Below are 23,788 nucleotides of genomic sequence, written 5' to 3' on the forward strand. Positions count from 1 at the left end.
CAGCTACAAAGCCTTTAACACCAAAAGCCTCTATCTGGTCTTAAAGGATAATTCTGGTATTTAGCACTTTGAGTCCCTTTTCTGGTTTGTTTTGGATGAACTAGAGTGGTGGACACCGAAATGTTGACGATGGGTCCTGTCTCGACTTTTCTGACTCGTTTTGAAATGCCTTTGACTACTTCAGAGTGGCTGCAACAGTCATGCACAAACATGTCCTAAAACAACCCTTAACGTTCGTTTTCAAAACTGTGCAACTCACAGAGTAGTTAGTGGTGCTCATCCGCCTTCACCCACCCACTCACTGAGGTTCTGCGGAGTTGGGAGGGCAGCATACAGCATACGTTAATGTGACGTGGTTAGCATACATAGCCCACAATTCTCTCTGGCTGATCCTCCATTTTCTTGACAGTCCTGCCATTGCTTTGTTTGAGGAGCCACTGCTGCTTGCTTGTCTTGTTTTCTTCTCTTGCTCGTGAACAAAGCATGATGACCATCTGCCTCCTTCCTGGTAATGTAGCCTTACTCCCTGCTTTTAAACAGAGAACTAATGGCCAAACCCTGCTCTTCCACTCTGTACCTTCCCAATGCTATCCTTGCAGTGCACTTTGAGCATGTTGAACTGTTTCTTGTGTATTCATAAATGTAATTCAGGTTTTTCGGCCAAGTATACTTGCATTTATAAGGAATTTGGTCTCTGCATTTGTCCCATCCGTGAATTAGTGAACACACAGAACACACAGTGAGGTGAAGCACACACTAACCTGGAGCAGTGAGCTGCCTTGCTACAGGGGAGCAGTGAGGGGTTAGGTGCCTTGCTCAAGGGCACTTCAGCCGTTCCTACTGGTCGGGGATCGAACCGGCAACCCTTCGGTTACAAGCCTGAAACCCTAACCAGTAGGCCACGACTGTCTACTTCTTCCCTGTTTTAACTTTTGGAGCAGTGTTCTTAACTGGCCTTTGAATCATCTCCTGACCAGATTTGAAATGGCACATTGAATTCCTCCATCAAGGTCATTGGCGATTTTAAAATGTCTTTCTCATGCAATGCTGTAGTACTTAGACAACATGGCATCCAAAACCATTTCCTAACTGCCTGACTCAGGATTCTCTCAACTTCATTCTCCACTGAAATAGCAAATTCATACACAGTTAAAGGCCACCTCATTCATGGCAAAAGTCTCACCTTAACAATGAATTTGAACAATGAAAATGAACTGCAAAGCACCTCAATCTGACCTTGGTCACTCAAATATTTATTGCAGAAATATTTTGTCAGGATCAAGATTTATTATAAGTGAATATGGATGACAGCTATCATTACTGTTGATCTATCCATATAGCCAGTATAGTTCTCCATATAATACCCATTTAAAGTGTCACATCAATCCACTTTTTTCCTATTGGGGTTTTAGAGGTTCTCTTATTGCCTCAATCCAGACAACTTGATTGAAGTTGAAATACAGTCATTTGCAGAAAGGTCTTTGTGTGCTGTAGCCATGACTGTTGAATGAAGACTGTAGCCTGTACAGGCCTGCATGGTTTTACCAGATAGGGTAAGATCAACATATCTTATCTGGTTAGATGTAATTGGCTTCTCAGGTTTTACGCAGTCTCGAACATTGTAAATTATGTAATTAAATACATTTTCGTTAAGTAAAGACGCCTGCTGTGGGTGTGAATATTTCCAAAGTTAACAAGGTGCTGCTTCTTATCATGCAACCATGGTGTACTAATTAGACACTACAGACTATACAAAAATGAGCATCTAAATACTCTTAGATGGCTAGTACGGCAAAAAAATTAATGAGGTTGCACGAAAGTGCATACTCCCCGTCGACAGTAAGTATTTTCTATTTGTTTGTGCTGAAGAGAGTCACAGTGCATCTGAAGCTTCCTGAAGTACCCTATACATGTTGCTTTCTATAGCAGTTTTAATGAGACATTGCATTCACAAAGATGCGCTGATGTTTTCTTCAGAGATGGCAGAGCAGATCTCATCTGCACGCACACTCTCATTCTCTTCCTTTCATCCCTTACCTGAAAGAGCTAGTCCACAGGGAGTTCATTGTTTAATAGCTTGAACAAATTAAATCCTTATCAGGCATCGGGCTTAGCAAAAAGGATATACATGGAATATAAATGGCACAGATAAATAATGGGCTATTTGCGATTAGCTTGGTTTTGGTTTTCAATGGACCCAAGACATTCAAATAATTGGGTGGCTTAAACTTGAACGTGACATAAAGGCCTCAGGTAACCACAATTGAGGTGGCTCATTAATGCACTTGTATCAGTGAGGTGATATATTTTAGTCCACAAAACTTAAAAGACAAAGAAATTAATAAAAGTATAATTATCATTGTGCCTAATCATAGCAATCTCAGCTACTTTAGCTGACGTCTTCTTAAATGATTTTGCTCCCTGGAGATCCCTGACCAATTTGGATGCCATTAAGGAAAATGTGGGCATGAGGACCATACTGCACCCCTGCTTGCTGAGTATGTGGCTTTGAAACATAAAATTACAGGGATTAATAAAAGGCCTTCCTTGGCTTTGCCTTTCGAATTACCACTTATTCAGATCTAATCCCATACCTGTGTGTGTGTGTGTGTGTGTGTTGTGTGTGTGTGTGTGTGTGTGTGTGTGTGTGTGTGTGTGTGTGTGTGTGGCCGGCCATCAAATTGGTTTCCATCTCTACAGTGTTTTTTTAAGGTGTGTGTGTGTGTGTGTGCGTGTGTGTGTGTTAGAGAGAGAGAGAGAGAGAGAGAGAGAGAGAGACGGTAGTGGTTTGAAATTAAACCTTAGACTCAGAATGAAAGGTCAGCATTATTTCTTATTCATAAAATGAACACTCTGAAAATAATGTTTACTTTGCTTTCTCAGTTTCTTTCTTCATTTCTCTCCTGTTGGTTTGTTTTTCTGCATGCATGCATGTTTTCTCCATCATTGATGTATTCATCACTGGGGTATGTGGATATTATGGGAATAGGTTCACATTGACCCTCACTGTTTTGTCATTTTGTCAGCTATACCATCTTTTTTTACCCTAAAACATCTACTTCCTCATTATTTGTAAACACAAGGATGTAGTGCTGGCTATCATGCTGTCTCTCTCACACACAGACACACCGACACACACAGCCGCCAGACACACACACACACACACACACACACACACACACACACACACACACACACACACACACACACACACACACACACACACACAAACGTCAGCAAAGTGGATAAGGCTGCAATCGTCCCATTGTGGGAAATAAGCAGCATATGGCTGCCTTGTTGAAGAATGCACTCAGAGGTCTGTGAGCACTTTGCATATAATGGCATCTCTATGAGATATCACTAAACCAACTGTAATAACAGGGAACACTCATACCACCGACGGCTGAACTACTTTAATGGTGCCAAAGGGTTGCCGGTGTTAGTCTACTGTGTGCGTGTAGTTAGTAGTTGGGGAGAGAGGGAGACAGAGAGAGAGAAAGAAAGCGAGAGACAGAGACAGATAGAAGGGAAAATAAATCATATAGTGGTGATGGAGGAAACAAATACAACACAATAGATAGATAGATAGATAGATAGATAGATAGATCAAAAAGGAGAGAGACAGAGTGAAATATCATTGGGAATGAGGTGGAAAAGAGCAGGTCAATCTCCTCACAAGGAAAGGTCTTGCTCAGGACTGATAAATGTTAATTGCCTGACATTAGCGAGGAGAGACGTGGGTCACGGCAATCAGGAAGCCAGTGCATTTCGAGAGATGACAGGAGAGACATGGTAATATGAGTGCCAATTGAGATATGAGGAGGCAGGGGCAGAATGAACATGAGTATGCCTGTCAACACCTGTATGTGTGGAGGTGAGGGTTGAGATAGGCAGGAGGGGAGGGGTAGAAAATGTATAGGTTTATGTATTGGACAGTGTTTGTGACAGTTTTCTATCCACTACTTTTTTCCAGTATAGGTATTGCTAGCAAAATATTACCCCTGTTTGACCTGACATTTGTCAAGGGCTCTTGGCACTTTTTGTAAAACTAATATGTGGGCAGTTTTACCATAGTTCCAATAGAATGCATAAATCCACATCTGTAGACCTAGTCTAACATTGGAAGGGCTGTGGAATCTAATGTACAATCTGACTTTGTCAGTCTAAAATGTACGACGGAGTATTAGGGCCACACATGAAGAAAAAGTTCTCTCTCCAAACTTTATTCTCAAAATGTTGAGTTTAATGTCGACACGTCGAGATTAAAGTCGACATGATATTTAAACTTTATTCTCGAAATGTCGAGTTTAATGTCGACATGGCGACTTTAAAGTCGATACATTGAGATTAAAGGCAAAACATTTCAACTTTATTCTCGAAATGTCAAGTTTAATGTCGACATGGCGAGTTAATCTCGTCATGGCAAAAATATTTTTTCCTTCATGTGTGGCCCTAATACTCCGTCGTAAAAATGTCTGCTTCAATGACAAGAATCTGACTGTTTTACACAGTTTGAATATAACTCACATGTTTGGTCTGTAGGTCTTTTTCTATGTCACTGATCCCCCATAGATTGAAGAGCTTCAGGACAACACGTCGTGTTTCTTATTTCACGAGACCACACCGAGTGAAAGGGTCGGCCACCGGTATTCCACAAGAGGGCGCTGTCGAATACCGATAAATCGAAAGGTCTGCATAAACAGTTAGGCCACTTTGGAACAGAACATATTTTTTGCCTTTTAGTTTTTCACGGAGTTCGTTTGGAATCACACGATATTCTCAACGCCCAGTAGCCTATAAGCAATTTATTGTAGGCTTATAAGGGAATAGTTTCACTGCTGCTAGACTGTATACAACAGGGAAAATGTGTGTGAAGGCTATGTGTGTCATTTAGTCATTTAATTGACACAATTATTTACAAATAATTTAGCATACTAATAAAACGACGTTCAGCACATTGTAGCCTAAATCTAAAGTTTCAAGCAGGTCTTTCTCGAAAAAAAATGCATACAATTTGGAAATATCTATTAGCCTATTATTATCAGATAGCCTAAGCAGGTGGTTAAGTTTTCATGAGAATCTCCCAAAGGTGACGCCTTCATCCACATCATTATGTCCTCCAATCCTAGTGGGACTTGTCGGGAGCGGTAGCTTGTGTTGACTCCGTTCACACCGGTTCAATTTAAACCTCTGTCATGACTCACTCTGCATGAGCTTTCGCAAAATGCTTTGGAGGACTTGTATGGAGACGAATGAACGGACCGGGGGACTGCTATCGGCTTCATGAGGCTAGGGATACGCGTTGCCTACAAGTGGCGGCTTTTTTTTGATTCTCACCTAGCTCCAGAAACAGAACACATGCAACCCCAATTGTTGTGCATATGCACATAAACTGGGTTGTTTAGATCAAGGTTTATAGCATATTGTAGCTTGGGAGTCTGCACCGTGTGCCCTTTATAGTTGCAATTGAGTTTTATTGTCTGCGGAGCGAATTTGCGCATCATATATTTTTTTGTTTGAAATGCCGAACTTCTCTGATCACGGTTCCTCGTTTATTTGAATTGTGCTCATCTACGCTTTCACTCAGGAAAGCGTCCACAACTTTCCCATCTCGCCCATCGGGCGAAGAATCTAGAGAGACTCAGAGAGCAGATCACACCTCTGCTTTGCAAGTGCAACAGACTGATCACAGGACGTCTCAGAACATTTAGTGATCAAGCACATATGCGCTTCTCTTACCGCATTTTATTGACTTCGGAAACTGCGCTAACGTGGAGAAGATATCGGGGCGGATAAACGCTGGAGGCAATCGGCTCAGTATCAGCATTTAAGTGGGTATTTACCGCACCTCCCGGAGACACTCATTCGATGAGCCGCTGTCCAGCTGCGCAACATCACTAAACTACTTAGGAGTGTTAAGTGCTTTTGCTATGTCCATCGGAATCTTTGAACTGCTATGATTTTTTTTGGGCTGGAACCCCGTTTTCTTATTTCCATATCGGATGACCAAGGGAAGCTGTCGGATACACCGGAATTACTGAACTGATCTTAGCGCAAGCGGTGGAGGGAATGAACACTGGACGCGTCCCTTCATGATAATCAGCAGGTGTCGTTGAGTGTCCGATGGACGTTCGCTTTCTTTCAGCATTCTATTAATATTGGCTCCGAAGTTGAGGGAGGGCAAGAGAAAAAATGACACGTCTCTGCACACTTGGATGCATTGTGGTCTTCCTTTGCAGAGGTGAGTGGAATTGAAAATTCTAGACATTTCCATAATTAAAATGTCCCCACTCCTAAACTTCACTAACAAGGGAAACTACAACATAACTGTTTAGTGGCAGCTCACATTAACAATTTGCCCATATATGTCATGGAAAGGGTATGGTTCAGGTTCTGGTTAATTACAAACCGTGGAGGTTTTGCAATCAAACATAAAGAAAGCAATGGAATCAACACAGTCTATGTTTCATTTATTGTTTGATGCTGAGCTTTTATATCTGAGAACCTGTTGGACAGACCTGTCAGTATGCATGGATGCTGAGAAGCAGGGGTGGCCGAAAGCCACAGCATTGCATATGGATGGCAGCCGAATCGGAGTCTCGCGCCACTTCCAGTCTTATAGATGTGGTAGGGTGCAGTCATGAAGCAGGGTGTGATCTCATTGTGAGTCACCTAGGGCCAACCGTGCTAGCAGTCAGTGCTAAAACATTATTGATGATGCTCTTCTCCTCCTCCCTCACCCGCTGTGAAAGACAGTTGGAGAGTTGAATTGGTGATGGCCATCCAAAGATATCAAAGCAGGAGAAAACATGCTCAAGAGTTGTGCTTTTTTGGATGCAGAGGCGGGCATGAATTAAACAATGCAGGTGCTCAGCATGTGGGTTATGGCAGAAAGAAGGACCAGAGAGAAGTCAGACACATGTAGGACTGCAGCTGAGGCTGATATACGTGTGCGTATATATGTGTATACACAAAGAAGGTGGGGGTGGATAAAACAAGATGTAGGCTCCACGAGGCTCAAAAGTAATCCCAGTAATGAGACCTACCTGTGGTGTAGATGGTGAAAACTGACAGATGGGTAGGCAGAGAGAGTCTCTGCAAAAAGGTGGAGGTGCTCTTTTCCTCCTGCTATGAAAGATGGAGGACATGTTACTGGTGTAAACTGAAATTCCTTGGAATGGAAAAGATGGCTTGGATTGAGTTCATTGGATATGGCTTGTTTTGATTGAAAAACATACATTTTTTTCCATCTCAGTAATTCCATCATGTTTTAAATGTCACCTTCACACTCCGAGGAGAAAGCCAGATGCCACAGCTATGCACTGAAAATGAATGTATACTGTAGCACAATGTTCGACTCGTTTTTTTCCCCTCAGGGAATATGCTTCTTGAGTGTCACTGTTAACTGAATTTGCATGCTTGCACCTGGAACTTATTTGTTGGTTCCTCATGAAAAATGGACTTTAGTTCAGTTAAGGACCTCGTATGTCACTTGTCATTAGTGCCGTTGCTCTGTGGTGTCCACCAGTGCATTGGTTTAGAATTGGAGCTCCGTGAGCTTATTTGATGGACAGCCTGCAATGGCAGAGCTCGTTATGATCCCAGCACACTCTCCAGACACTGCAGCTCAGAGACTCTGGTCCACCAGAGGGTCCCCTCAGCCCAGACACGCTCACTTTATGAGAGCAATTCGCAATAAGAGGATATGACTACACTATGACTCAGGTCATCGAAGCACAAATTGATCATTAAATTAAGACAGATCCATTACTTGGCACGGCACGTTCAATGTCATGTCATTCAAGTCTATAAATATCTCAGGAAGTAATCATTTCCCAGTGCTTTGGGAAATGGGGGGGCCCCCTCCAGATTGACAGTTAGAATCACTGGCCTCAGATGCCTGGGCCATCCTACTCTTAGCTAAATGCTTATTTCCCGTCGGATGGATTTTCTAATGGGTATCATGGCACTGGGTGGCCTCGTACTCCAGCCTCCCGCTCCACAGTAAATAACTATCAATTACGCTACAAGAGGACAACTCAAATAAACCCCACCCCAGGATTCAACGAGATGGGCTTTATACCAAACATCTTAGTCAGGGATCTCTGATACACAGGCCATGTATGAAAGGGTAGTCTATAAAATCAGCAGTCAGGCTATGCACATAAACCTTGTGTGTGTGTGTGTGTGTGTGTGTGTGTGTGTGTGTGTGTGTGTGTGTGTGTGTGTGTGTGTGTGGTGGGGTGATAGCTGAGGTTTTGAGAAGCCATGCTGTGTACTGTTCAGAGCTTTATTGGCATCATAATGTGGAAATAGAGGCTGTAAACACCAGAATGCTCAGAAGGGTTGGGTACATTACCTGATTGCTCCTCCTCAAATCAATTGCCAATCATTACCTGACGACTCTGGAACTCATTGTACGTGTGTGCGTGTGTGTGTGTGTGTGTGTGTGTGTGTGTGGGTGTGGTGTGTGTGTGTGTGTGTGTGTGTGTGTGTGGAGGGGTGGCATGCACACGTGTGTGTATTTGTGTCTCTCTGTGTGTGTGTGTGTGTCTGTCTATGTGTGTGTATTTGTGTCTCTGTGTGTGTGTGTGTGTCTGTCTATGTGTGTGTGTGTGTGTGTGAGTATGCTTATACTGCAGCAAGTTAGAAAGTGCATAAGCGTATTGGCAGGCGTGGCAAACCCCTCCTGTGCTGCTGCGTGCTGTGACTACATGGGCAGGTAGTGATGGAAGGTGCCGGCTTGGCGTCTTTCTCTCTGTGCATATGCCGGTGCGTGTGGGGGGTTATAATAGCGGCTCCCTAGTGGGCCTCTGCTTCGGCATCATTACCACATGTGCTCCCACAAACAACAAGGCCATTAAGAGTGATTACAAGAGCTGTCTGCTTCGGTGGCGACGCTACTTGCTGCGGCCCGTGCTTTTGGGAAAGGTTCCCCAGGACACGATTAGTGGCTTCCTGTCCGAGCGCGCGGCGGGCACTGACCTGCTCGCGCGTGCCGACGGTCCTCCTCAATATCAATAAACGTGCGCGCAAGGACAGTGCCAGGACACACGGACAAATAAATCAGCGGCAGGGAGGGGCGGAGCGGGTGGCGCACTCATCGTACTCGTCGTACGAGGGCTCCGAGTGTGATTAATGTGACGATGACTGTGTTGGAGTGAAGACGTTCAGCCTGGCGAGGAGGATAGCAACACAAGTTTATGATGCTGTTGTCAGTATGGATGTGTATGTAAAATTGTGAAGACGGCAATTAGTCATGTTGCGCAGGGCTGTCACAAGACTATTTTTGCCATTTCCTGATTATGTGGACTGTGGAGACACAATGCCAGGCCTGTTTTTCACTTGTTGTTTTTTTTTTTTTAGGTCTTTTTTCAGGAGGCTGTTTGGATTGTAGACCAACTATCTCAGGGAGAATATAAGATAGTGTAGTCATAAGTTTATGTATTCTCTAGAGTTCTTCTATCTATATATATATATATATATATATATATATATATATATATACAAACCCTGTTCAAATTCTCAGAGGAACTGCTGTGCGTTGGTTCCTCTGGCACTCAGTCTTGTCTGAGATTGCAGGCTTTACTCTGTGTTAGATAGTAGTTTGCTGCACAAACTGTGCCCAGCCTCTCTCGGGGAGGGTTTGTACTTTTGACAGCGCACCGTCAGACTTTGAGGTTTTTTTTATGCTCGTGTTCACAAACAATCCAATTAGCGAACTCTTACAATGAATGAAAATGCAGCTCCCGTTTTTCCCCCCGCCACCCACACTCCATTATTTAAAACAGGTACCTATCCACATGTGTCTGTAGATGCAGGGAAGCCTGGCAGTGTGCATACATTAAGTGGGAAATGCATAGATTCCCAGCTGAGCCGTGGCACTTGTGGGAATACTGTACACCATGCACTAATCTGGAATGGCTTGCACAAACACACACACACACACACACACACACACACACACACCACAAAACAATATAATAGACCATGAGATGTGGCACCACTCGCTAGGCGGTCAGGCCACATTTCCATAGCTAACAGAGAATTAGTCAAACAGCTTAGCTCACATCTTGTGCCTGGTGAATCAGAGGCCACATACAGTAGGAGGGAAGGATCGGATCCATCTCCACTCTTCACTCCCGCTGACAGCTGCTTTTTCCACGGGGACTTTCGCTCCCTCTCTCCCTGGTGGCCCCATCTCTCTCTTCATTCTCTTTCTCATTCCCCACCTCCTCTCCTCTGCTTACCATTCCCATGTGAATAGGGGTTCAAATCATTTGGCTTCGCTGTCAGCGACGTGTTTCTTCTGAGTGAGTTTCTTCTTTTTGAGGGACGTCAGTCAGCATGTCAGGGTGCTTGTTTCTCCCTTCGTTAAGCTCATTAAATCACGTCATACCACAAGAGAGAGAAAACTAGAGAAAAAAAACCAGCTAAGAGCTTCACAGGGAGCTCAGCTGAAAAGCTGTCCCTCGGCAATAGTGGCACAACAAGGCTTTTAATGTTATCTCCAGAGGTGAGGCGCTGTGTGAAATGCAAGTTTGTGATGGATTATGTTTTGAAGTGTTTTGATAGATGGTATAAAGGCATTCACTATCCTGGATACCACCAACCGTGATTTTATTTCTCTCAGAAGAAACTCTTTTTTTTTTTTTGTACCTTGACCTTGACCTCCTCAAGCAACCTCATTGAGGGGATTTACTTTCAATAAGACTCAAAAATTGCCCTCAAAATACAACATTGTGTTCGTTTATTAGGAAGGCATTTTTATACAAAAATGCTCATTTGTGAATTCGGGAGAAGAGAAGGAGTACAGAAAATCAGGAGCAGGTAGATGATTTCATATTAAAGAGTTACAGGGAGGCTACACTGGGTGCTCAACTGAAGCGCTCCATTCACGTAGTGTAAAAATAGTTTTAGAAGACTGGTATAATTTTTTCAAACGTACGTGCGGCTGTCACATCTGGTGTAGTCAGTTCCATTGATTATAGTGGAAGCTAATTGTTGCAGCAGACGCTACACGAACGGAACACTTCAGTTAGCCTCCCTTTTATAGTTTGTAAATGATGAGGGTGTTGGTGGGCAGTATAGGACATTGAATTCTTTGAGGTATTTGAAGCTAGGCCCGTTAGAACCAAGTATGTTTAGAGTATTTTGAAATCAATTCTACCTTTTTCAGGTGTCCAGAGAGGCAGGTACAGTTTGTATGAATGTGTGCATATCTGTGCAAGCAACATTTTCATTTCCAGTACACTGTCTAAAACTGCATGGAATGTAAGTGGCTACATTGATTCTTCACTGTGGTGTTCTGTAGGCTTCATGATTTCAGGGAGAATTCTGCTTTTTCTGTGTTATGCCCATCGATCTAACAAACTGTAGAAGAATATACAATATTGTCATGAGGATTATTAATGTACACTGTATGGTTACTCAGAGCATTTTCAGCTAAATTTGCTGGATTTCTGACAGCAAAGCCTACAACTGGGATTAATATGACATACAAGTGTTTCTTCTTTTAAAATAATATAGTGATGTTTCTGAAGAGGATTAGGCTTGCTTTACATATCATTACTTTATGGTGAGGATTTGCGAGATACAATGTTAGAGATTTTGGTAGGTTCCCCTTTGCAACTGGTCTATTTCTCATTACAATCTGACTAGATGGAGGCTTGTGGCCTTGCCCATTTTGGCAGAAAATTGCAATCTGCAGCAGAGCAGATTACATCTATGAATGAGAAAATACTTTCCCTTCTCACTGCACAGCACTCTGTTGTGTTTGTGTGTGTGAGTGTGTGTGTGTGAGTGTGTGTACGTGTGTACCCATGTTTGTGTGTGTGCAAGGGCGTAGGTTTGGTCTGAGCTTTGGTGGGGACACTACCCACTACCCCCCCCCCCCCCCCCCATAAAAAAAAAAAAAAAGGCACTCAACTCTTTCACCAGCCACTATAGATATATAAAATGATTAAAATTATTGATCTAACTTGATCTAACTATACTGTGTAGCCTCACAATCTGATTTTAATATGTACAGATATGCAGGCTAAATTTAACATTTAACATTTATTTTCTATTTGGTCTGTTATGAAATCATGCATTGACCCATTTAAGCACAGCTCAGTTTTAAGAAACTTAAATACATGCATGCTTAGCATTTTGTGAAAAGAAATCATTAAGGCTACATTGACAAACTCTTAACCATGAGCTGCCTATATATTCTCTGATTCTAATATTTACAGATATCTAGGCGATGTAAGCACAGCTGTTTTAAGAAATGCTTAAAGCCGAAAGACAATGTTGAATTTTGCTACAATTTATTTCAAAACCGGATTACTCTGGGAATGCCTCTGTGTTCAGTAAGGTCTGCTGTTTATTCTGATATATGGTTTGTCATGTGTTGCGTGAAGAGTGTGTAGGCCTATGATATTCCACCGAGACGAATGGATGTGGAGATGGGCGCAGAGAATAATTATTAGCCTACATCTCTTGAAGTTATTTTTCTCGCTAACTGTGTATCACAGCAAATAGTGGCTAGCCAGCACCGTTTAAAAGCTGAGAAAAGGCTCTTTCATGTGACGTGTGATGAGTAACCTACTTCTCGGGGAGTTCAACAGAGAAGAATGGGTGAATTTGGATGCACTTCATATGCCTTGTAGTGAAGTGAAGCTGAAGCGCTGCGCCATGCTGCGCAGGAGATTGGGGCTGTTATAGGTAACTTCAAATCAGCACGATTTACCCTTATTGGCTACTGTACATTACAAGATCTGTACGAGATAATCCGCAGCACTGAAGTGAGAAATGATTTAACTCTTGTGTAGCGCATGTGAGCGCTTTTTTCCCCATTTCCACCTGAATATTGGTGGGGACATTTCAGTCGTAATTTGACATTGGTGTGGACACGTCCTTCGGTCCCCACGCAAATCTACGCCCCTGGGTGTGTGTGTGTTTGTGTGTGTGTGTGTGTGTGTGTGTTTGTGTATAAATGTGTGCCCCTGTGTGTATTTGTGCGTGACCACCTATGCATTTATGTGTTTTGCATGGCAGTTGCCTTCGTTATGATGCAGTCAAAATCCCATAGCTGAAATCTTAATTACATCCATTATTGTTATGATAACATTATGATTTGGACGCCCCTTTGCCTCCCCAATCTCACACTGTATTCTTTGTATTTATTCTGTACTGCTGTTTGTCTTCTTTCTTTACAAGTTGATGGGGCATTTCAGGCCCATGGCACAAAGTGGCCATTGTCATTGGAAAATCCTGCTGACCTTTGCATCATTTACATCGGTCTTTCTCCTGAAGTGATCCTGATCTCAGATAACACTCACTCCACACACACACACACACACACACACACACACACTCTAAGTGACCCTCCCCCTTGCCCTTCAGACTTCAATTTAATTACAAGGTGGGGTAGCCCGGGCACCATTGAATTTCAGCCGGGTAAATCTAAATGGAGGCGGATAGGCAGTCTGGTGGTGGAAGGCTCCCTCTCTTGCCTATATCACAAGCGACAGATAAAACCAGGCGGACGCTCCTCATCTCACTCTGCACAGGCTAGGCAATTTCCTCTCCCAGCTGCTCCTATTGGCAGATCCCTTGTGGCCACTGTACCATGCCCCCCCCCCCCCATTTCAGACGACACCCTTTCCCAGCCAACTCACAATAAGGAGAGGAGTCCGACATCTCTCCACTGCCCCCCAGCCCAAAGGGAAATACCGGAAAGCTGTGCTAGAATTGATAAAATTACACAATGTATAAATGGGTTTTGTTGGCTTGCTTGCTTTTGTTGTTGACAATGCACTTGAGCTGTAGACTTTATTATGCCTCTGCACAGATTTTAACAGTGATGCATTCGCCGACCCTGAACATTGGGCTCCACTAGTTTCAAAATTAATTTTCATCAGGGCCCCTGTAACATGAATATCACATTCTGTGTATATTCTGTTTTATTCACAGCAAGAGGCATTTGGGCTTGGTGCACTATTCAAATACTAGTTAGTCCAAACTAGGGCTGGGCGATATAGCTGAAAACTGTATCACGATATAAGTATTTCATATCGGTCGATATCGATAATTATTGATTTTTAAAAAAATCTATTTCAGATAAGGACCAGAAGGGGGAAAAAAGTTCAATTTAAACACTTTTAATTTAAACTTAACCTTCCTCTGATTTGAATCACCTCAGTTATCAATCAAAGCAAACAGGGAAAAGAAATAGCAACACAATCATGAAAAACACTCAAATAAATAATTGTGCACGTAAGTCTGAATGAGCAGCACTGGTTGAAGCCTGGAAATATTGTAAACAAAGTAATTTGCTAGTTTATCATAGTAAGTCTAATGGTTAGACTATTCAGTTTCCCCACGTGTGTTAAGTTTCAAATTAATACTTTTTCTCCTTGGGACAGGCCCGTTTGAGTCTTGGAAAATACTTTTCCATTTGCATCGGGATTGAGTTGATTAGAATTTAGCAGTCAATTTCAATGCAACAGTTTTGAACAAATTCGTGCAGCGTGCTAATGATGCTAACCGGATTTAATAGCAATTCAGTCGTCTTGCACGATTGTGAATGTTTGGATTACATGCGCATGCTGAGGAGGGATGCACAGAGAGAGAGAGAGAGCAAGGGCGCACGGGGCAAGGAGAGAGAGAGTCTGTGTTGAGGTTGGCCTACTTCTATCATCTGCTCTGTTAGAGTTGCACAAACTAGCTACAATGCAAGATATATTTAGCCTATTTATTTATGGACAACATAAGGCGGGAGGTGTGTGTTGCTTTTAATTATCGAATGTTCTATCGAACACATTTTTTTATTGATATCGATTACATGCCTATTGCGATACATATCGCTATCGTTTTATCGCTAAGCCTTAGTCTAAACATTTTTTTTAAAAAGTGATCACTTATTGGAAATATTGATTTATGCAGAATAGGACAACCTGTGTTTAGTTAAGGATGGAGACATTAGTGATCTTTTGCCAGCGTGACATGACATCTTGCCCTGGCCTCACCGAGAGGTCATCCGCACTCAGCCACTTCCTTGTGGCCCTTGTGACCCGAGGCTGAATGAGGAGAGGGAAATGAAATGGGTAGGTGGTGGAATGTAAGTGCAGGTCCTAAGAGCAAGGTGAATTATGGGGTGGCTAGGAAGGGAAAAGATGGAGTGTAAGCCATCGCCCGCCCTCCCCTCTCTTCTCCATGAATTATGGGGAATACTGCGAGTAACAGTGATGGATGAATAATGAGCTTGAAGCAACTCTCTCACTTATAAAACCGGAGATAGCCAAGACAAATCAAATGGCCAAATCAGTGTTACTTTGGCAGATTAGATAAGAGGAATATGAAATCAAATCTTAATTCCTGTGATACACACTGTATTCACCCCACTGAGCCGTGAAATCCCCTTTGTTTCGCCGCGGAGCTGTGGGGTCCTGGCTCCACGCGGCGCATTTGATGCAGGTAATTGGGCTCGCACCAGCAGCCCTGCGCGTAATCTCCATAAACGCAGGAACACGGGCCGGGGCCACTTGGAGCCACAGGGGCCGTGTGTGTGTGTGTGTGTGTGTGTGTGTGTATGTATGTATGTGTGTGTGTGTGTGTGTATGTGTGTGTGTGTGTGTGGGAGAGAGGAAGGGGATGCCATCTTTATTTACACTAACTGATGAGGTCAGAAGCTACCAGCTATCCGAGACATTTGCAATGGCCGGGTCTTGAGACTGTCCAGATATCTGTATTTTTTTCACCTCTTCTCTGTTGGTAGTTGATGAGTTAAACAGCTTTTTCTATCCTGAGGCAAAATGGGTTTTAACATGGTTCGGACAATCTCACACGAGCGGCGAATGGAGTTGCCCTATGTATACACATGCTATATTCCCAGGCGATACAAGGCAGTTCTCACTGTGTATGAAAGCACTGAGGGCATGAGAGAAGTTAGTAAGTGATGCTGATACACTTCAAAGGGATCTCTGTAGTTGGAAGATTCTGCTTCAGTCAGAAGCAGCGCTTAATATTCTGTGCAGAGAATACACTGTACACACACACACACATGCACAGAGAAAACACACACACACACACACACACACACACACACACACACACACACAGACAGACTAGAGAGTACCACAAGCTGAGGACACCTGGCATCTCTGGTCTTATTTGTTTGACTTATGGCACATTAGGCTGAACTGCTGCAGAGTCTCACCCTGTTGCATTTTAAATTTAGCCTGAAAGTACACCGCACTGTTTTTGAGCTAACGCTGTGCCAGCACTTTTTCAGGTGGCTACCACATACAGTATATAGCGGTGAGTGAGTCTCTCTCTCTCACTCTCTCTCACTCTTTCCCCTTATACAGAGAGAGAGAGAGAGAGAGAGAGAGAGAGAGAGAGTCTTCCAGTGTGTTTGTGTGTGACAGTGTGTGTGTGTGTGTGTGTGTACTGTATGTGTGTGTGTGTGTGTGTGTGTGTGTGTGTGTGATATTGGGCTCATGTTCAAGGGTAATTAGTGCCTTTTTCCAATTCTGTTGTCGTACATTTTCTCCCACAGTCTTTTCATATGCTAATGCTATTAATTTACCCCTTGGTGAGCGCGTCCCATCAGATTTACATTTAGCCCTGATTTACTCGTCCTCTTCCTGGAGCTTTACCCGCAACAGTAATCTGGTGACCTCTTGCTCCTGGGGTTCCGCTAACACTGCATTAATAATTTTTTTGACATGGATTTTAATCAGACCCTGCTACTTGCTCCCCTGCAGTTCCAGTCAGAATTACATCTGGTTGCCATCTGTTAACCGTCTGAGTGCCGGTATGCCGGCAGTTGAGGGTGAATCCCAGAAAAGATAAGATTCCCCCTTTAGCAGCTGTCTTTCGCCTCATGAGATGTGTCCGGTTTGAAAAGTTTTCTTAGGATGAAAGGCTCAACATGTTGCTCTGCGGCTCTGTATATGAGTGATCCTCTTCTTTACATGATTTTTTGGAAATATTTCAGAAATGGCCTTGAAATTGCAAATGGGGTGTATAACATGATTACCCAGACAAAAATGACTATGTGTCCAGCAAATAACTGCTACCTCCAAGACAGACTGGCAAAAAAAGCACTTTGGGAATTTACTGTCAAATGTCCCCGATTTGATATGCCAAATATGAACTGACAGAACATATTTATTGATTAACCAATCATTATTACTTTGTATGGTTTGTGTTAGGATAATATGTACAATTACTTTGCTCTCCAAGGCTTTCCTCTGTATGTGTGTACAGAAAGGGTATGTTTCTCTAAACTTCCCCTGTCTCATGTTCACTTATACTATATGTTTTGGGCCTATGTTGCATTCATTAAATACAGAATGACTAGTCCAGTTACCAAGTTAACATAGGTAAATACGTATTAAGTGTATTATGCAACATACTTGCCATTCGTATTGGGTCTTGTAATGCAACAATAAACCACCAGAATTAAGTAGTCCAACTTCATCAAACGCATCAATACTGTGTGCTCTAATTACCTTCATACAGGAACATTCAATAGCTGATGTGTGCTGGTCTTTCTCTTTTCTCCGCTGTCCTGTCGTTCTCAAAATATACTCACTGATAGATATTGGGATGCCATTCTCATTAGTTCAGTGGATGGATAGGTAAAGGGGCAGTATGTAAGCTTCACTTAGCAATATTCATGATTTCACACTCCCAAGCCGATTGGACGCATGTATATTATTACGTTATATTCATGATTTCACACTCCCAAGCCGATTGGACGCATGTATATTATTACGTTTGAGTTCGTACATCTCTGCCTCTTCTCCCTTCGCAGAAATAAACAAAAAGTAGCATGATAATATTTATATAAACCCAAATAATAGGTAATAATACGATACTCTAAAAACACATTGTGAAATTCGTACCAGAGAAGTTTTTAAATCTGGGTTGGGAACAAGGTGAAATAGTGGTAAAGGTGGTAAAAATGTTTTGATTTTATTACTTGTTTTTTGACGATGGAATAAATAGTTTTAGGTTGCCTTCACACTGGGTCCGTTTAACTGGACCGTACCTGAATGCGATTACTCCCCCCAAGCCCTGACCCAGTTGGTCTCTGTTAACATTCCATTTTTGTTTTCAGACCTGGATCCATTTGCTTCGCAATGTCACAAAAATGGCAGTTTATTTCCTGATTTTGGAACAGATAGCTTTTGAACGGCAACAAGTTCTAACAAACCGTACCTTAGACCACTGTTTTCTAGCAGACTGCACCCGGGTAGACTCATAGACAGTAAAAGGGTAGACTGCGTTCACATTAGCAAAAATCACTAAACCATTGGTCCAAATGAACTCGGGTCCGGACCAAACGGTCTAGTGTGAATGCACCCTAATTAAGTTTGGTTAATTTCTAATAAATTATTGTGCATTATTATTTTTGGGGCCAGAGGGTGTAGAGATAGATTCAAACTGTTTCAACACTGCAAAAAATAAAATCGAACCAAATGTTGAATCGAATCAAAAAATCTATTTGGTATGGTATTGTTTGTAGTATGAAGAGACTTACCTAACACTCTCTCTCACTTAATTTAAGTAGACTTTGACTTATTTTAAGGAGTCTTATCAAGAAAAATTTAACACACTGGCAGATAAATTTGCTTGCTTTCAGGATGAGATGTCTTAAAATAAGTGAAACTCTGAACTAAAAATAAGTAAAAAAAAAAAAAAACATGAAGATGTACCTGAGGAACTAAGATGAGTTTTAGTGGTTAATCAATGTCTGAAGTACTGTACGCACTCAAGCTTTTGAGCTAGCTGGCAGTCTAACCATTAATGTTAAACAGTGGGCTACTGTTGCACCTGGGCTCGTTAATAAATTCAGTCCAGCACTCTGAAAATAGATTGAGGCTCCATTTCTCTACAAATGAACACATTGACGGCTATATGTTAGTCTCTGAGACTGTGGTCAATTTTTGAACGTGTTTTAAAACAAAAGTCTTACACACAGCACATTTAATGGCTTCATCACGGACCTATTCACCGTTTATTTGACCTGTTTACAGTTGAACAAAACCAATTGAACAAATTATGTTGAACAACAATTTTTGTTGTTTTGTTTTGGAACTGTCAAACCAGGGGCAAGTCTTAAAACATGTTAACAAAATGTAATTGACTAATTCCTAACACCTATCATGACCTGATGCCTACTCCTTGCTCACTCTGTGCATCTTAGCTGTTCTCTTAATCTCCCAGTCACTTATTTCCACACACTTTGGTGCCTCAGCCAGCAAAGGGCTAAATACTGTGCAGGTCTGATGTGTCTCTGATGGCATAAGCCTTCACTGCTGTTATGGGTTTCACCAGCTGTATTGCTGCAGCTAAAATGACTTATTGAATATCTCTATAGGCAATATAATGTCTATGGTTTTGGAAAGGGAAATGAAGAAAACTCTGGCCCTCGCAAAACTTCCTGACAGCCAATCCAGGCTTGGCCTGTTAACTTGACTATAAATGCAGCTTTTCATCTTTTCCGATAAATAGTGTGATAAAAAAAATCTGTGGATCAGCAATGTATAAATATAGTGTTTAAAATGAGAGCCATTTTAGCACCCACTGGCTCCAAGACTTGGAAATACATACATCGACGAGCTAAGAGCATCCTGCTCTGCAAAACTTTGTGAGCTCTCCAGAAAAGACTTTGCCTCTGATGTCAAGATTAGGGTATTTCAGTGAAGACTACTGCTTATAAGTTCAAATAAGCAAAATCACAGACTATATCTGTAAAGCTCTGATGCCTTAAAACATGTTAAAAATACCAACTGTGCCTCATCATGGAGGCATATCTCTATGTTGGCTCAGAATTCACAAAGAAATGTGTTCAATTTCATGGGAGGATTTAAGCTCCTCTCAGCAAGTGGCCTGCTCCTGTCATCCATGTAGATCACAATGTGCTTTCATCTGACACACAGTGTTCAAAGGACATACCTCATCATCCTAGTTTTGGTGGCAGTAATGCCACCAGATCACTAGTTAGATCAACACAAGCTCAAAAGAGAGCTCGGCTACTGTCTGACAGTACACCAGACAAACACAATAGCGCAATGACCCCGACTTTAATCTCTGTGTTCATGATATTATTTCCTATATGTATTTGACACCATGTTTCTTAACTGTCGTCTCTCCACCCAAAGCTGCCACTTGATTTTCTATGAGTGTCGCCACTCTTGTCCTCTATCAAGGGAGGGTTTTTTTTGTTTGGTGCTGAATAGCTCTGCGCTGCCTCGAATGTGTCTTTGGCACCATCCCCGACTGAGTGGGTTGCCCCCTTTCTTAGGCGATGACACTGCCTCTATTGACTGCTGAAAGGACTCCTTCTCTTCACATTGGAAACAGAGCCGGTTGAGGCATGTGGGAACGAGGCAATGTGCCCTGTCTCCGTGGGCCCAGGGGCAGAGTCGGCGCCCCGCCGAGGTCCCGAGAGACACCAGGCAGACAGGTACAGCAGCCCGGCTCAGTTAACTGTGACGGATCCGCCATAAGCAAGCAGGCCCGGCTGAGGGGGGGGGGGGGGGCGTTGTTCTAAGACTTTTCTGGGAGGGACAGTAGAGGGTGAAGTACACGGCCATGAAGGATAAACCTGAGTTTATATAAAAGAGCTTCAAGAGCGTAGCCAAGTGTGAAGTCCATGTTAATCCGCCATTAGAGGATAATTAAGAATTATGACCAGAGTTTCCAGGTAGCGTCTCCCTAAAAAGCTAGTCTGAGTGGGTGGGATGCATGGTATGGTGTGATAGGGTAAACTGCCAAGTCATTCTCCCTGGGAAGAATGTCTCGTGAGCAGTTAGCGACGGCTGATTTGCTGTGTAATTTAGCCGACGCAAACAAACAAACTAATTAACAAACAAGTAAACAAAGTGAAATGGAATGACGTGTCAGCCTTCTTCATGTATGGTAATTGTATCAGGGAGGAGAGCCAGGGAATCCAGGGAATGAGACTCCTCTGTCTGTGTTTCTAGTGAGTATTTGTCTGTGTGCTTTGGTTGTAGGCTCATTCTAGATATAACCTATACTGAGGCAATATTATCTTCCTCTCTGTGAATGCCTTGTACCAGATGGACTATTTTACTTTTTTCCTCCATTTCACATAATTCATTTTCTCCTTATTCAACTGACCTTCATTCTTTATATAATAAAATACTGCAGCTGTGAATTTTTTTTAAAAAGGACAAACCCCTTGGCAAGAACTGTTCACAAACAAATAAAAGTGGAGTAAACATGAAAACAGAACAAAAAGTCCAAAGACAACAGAGCAGTGTTTTCATTAAGCTGTGATTATATTTCAATCATGCAAATGACTTGCTTCTAGTAGTTAAGGAGGTGTTCGTGTGTGTAATTGAAAACGGGAATATTGTCTCGCATCAAATTCTCAGCGAATGCATTCACTGGCTTCTAATCAGGGGCGCCAGCACAAGCAGCCGGGCCCAAATCGGAGCTCAATCTTTGCAGAATTGAATCGTTTTATCTTAATTAACTGTGCAGAATCCATCCAGGTTCCTGAGCACGCCAATTTCAGCTACTGCGCCGAAATGCAGCGCCCTCCCACCCACCCCATCTCCTCAGCCATTCACTTCCCTTCCCCTCCACCTGCTTAATAAACACATCTTGGCTCTCCGTGATATTGACTCGCGAGCAGTGATCCACTGATGGAAAATTGTGCGTCCAGCGTATACTTTTATCTGGAATAGATTATCTACCCCACTGTCAGCCAAAGGACGAACAGAACCAAGAGGCTTGTACTCCTGTACTCCTTACAAGAAAGAATGCAGAACACCACCTCTAATGTTTCCCTACTCTCTCAGGACAGAGTATTAAAACCTTGTCTGCATTGCCCAGACCATCTGGATGTTTAAAGGCAGAGGCTTTCGGACCAGATGCTAAGTAAAATAGCATCATTGCTTTTTGGCCGAGCACTAGCAGAATAATGTGACATGCTGTTGGATCATGTGCCGGTAAAGGGTCACCATTGCTGTTTGTGTGAAATACGCATCCATCTCAGTTAAAATGCAGTCATTTGAATGAATTGGACTGGACAACTGTGAAATATTGACTGAGAATTGGTCTTGTGGTTTTACAGCTCAGAGACCAGTATGTTAACCATTAAACTGACTGCACTGCAATAACAAGGCAATTCTGACCTAATGTTGCAGATGAACTACTTACAGTATGTCAATAGTTTGCCTGCAGAAGCAGGTGCAAGTTCTTTGTTTGACCGGGCTTTGGTTTAGTTGTCTGATATTTCTGTGATAAATCTGAGATTTTGATTTTTGGTAGAAGATCAGCCAAAAACTACATTTTGTTCTCCTGGATAATGGATAAATACTGTATTTAACAGAAAAAGAGAACCTGACTGAATAGCTGTTGGAAGGCCAAACAGATCAGCTTGTGATGGGAGACAGCTTTGTTTAATTGCGGGTTTTGTGGCAAAACTCACTAAAGAAAATAAATGAATTGAAGAATTTCCAAAGAGACATTTGCCCCTTATCAACCTCTCATGTACACCTTGACATTCTCTGTTACAATGACATGCAAACTTCATCAAGCAGCTAAACAGCCCCCTGGTGTTCTAAAAAGTAAATAATTGATGCACACACTTTAGGAGAAGGCTACAAGATGATGGCACAGTGTTTACAGGTTGCCATGTCCTCAGTAGGCACTGTAATTAAAACATGGCAGTTATCAGTTCAAGCTGAGGTCTGGAAGACTAATAAAACTTTCAGAGAATGCTTTGTAGCATTATAAAGACAAATTAAAAACCTAATTTGATGATAAAAGACCTTCAGGAAGATTTAGCAGACTTGAAGGTGGTGGAGGACGGTTCCACTGTTCTGTTAGGCCTGCACAAATATGACCTTCATATACTGTAGGATAAAGAAGAAAGTTTTCTGCATCTTCACCACAAAATTTAGAAGTGTCATGTGCAAAGAACATCAAAACAAGCTGAAGTGTTTTCCATGGCCTCCACAGTCCCCTGGCTTAAACATTGAAAATCAGTGGATAGATCTAAAAGAGCAGTGGGTGCAAGACAGTTGAAGAATATCTGGGCAAAAATACCCCAAATAAGAATGGAAAAACCCTGGCTAAAAAACATGGCTACAAAAGGCATTTACAGACTGTAAAAATGACCAAGCAGGGTGTTCAAACTTTTGCCTTCCTTTTTGTTAGTTTGAATCTGTAAAAGATAAAGTAATCTTACTTAAAAATATTAAGAAATATGTCATATTTATGCTTTTTGAAAATCAGGTCATCCTGTACTCACATAACTATTTACCATAACATACATTTGATCAAGGATGCCCAAACCATTACCTGCCACTGTTGGTTCAATCTAGATTGTTTTGCCCCAGCTAATTGTCTTACTGTTTCCTGCTCTTGCCAATTAGCGGCAGTTGCCCAGATGAAGAGTTGGTGTTGGTAGCGGATGATGAAAGGTGGTGCAAAAGGCAAAGTCTCCCGGATGCTCACTGTGGCGTCTCATTCCTTTGTGCAGAGCAATCCTCCTTTCCAACTTCTCCATGCCTAACACTGCTCACCAAAGAATAAGAGGCAATTTCTTGGATTATGTCCTCATATTATCCATGCACTGTCAGACTGCAGACATGTAATTTCACCCGGGACCCCCTTTGACGTTTAATTGCTGTTAGCTTAGTTATGTACATTTATATACGTATACAGCAAAATAATTGGTTTGGAATCTTGTCTGAATTATACGACACAGTGATAACCTTTCATGTCATAATGTGGAACAAAATATTGTCCC

General features: G+C 42.3%; 1 protein-coding gene across 1 annotated transcript in view; it reads left to right on the forward strand.

The window, feature by feature from the left end:
• The first annotated feature begins 5,181 nt into the window (after positions 1–5,181).
• si:dkey-112m2.1 (transmembrane protein 132D) overlaps positions 5,182–23,788 on the forward strand; it is a 141,379-nt gene continuing 122,772 nt past the window's right edge. The window contains exon 1 of the mRNA XM_048258410.1: positions 5,182–6,241. Within this exon, the coding sequence (XP_048114367.1) occupies positions 6,193–6,241 (49 nt within the window). The 5' untranslated portion in view covers positions 5,182–6,192. The remainder of the gene's footprint in view (positions 6,242–23,788) is intronic.

This window comes from Alosa alosa, chromosome 12, assembly GCF_017589495.1.
Source record: "Alosa alosa isolate M-15738 ecotype Scorff River chromosome 12, AALO_Geno_1.1, whole genome shotgun sequence".
Classification (NCBI taxonomy): domain Eukaryota; kingdom Metazoa; phylum Chordata; class Actinopteri; order Clupeiformes; family Clupeidae; genus Alosa; species Alosa alosa.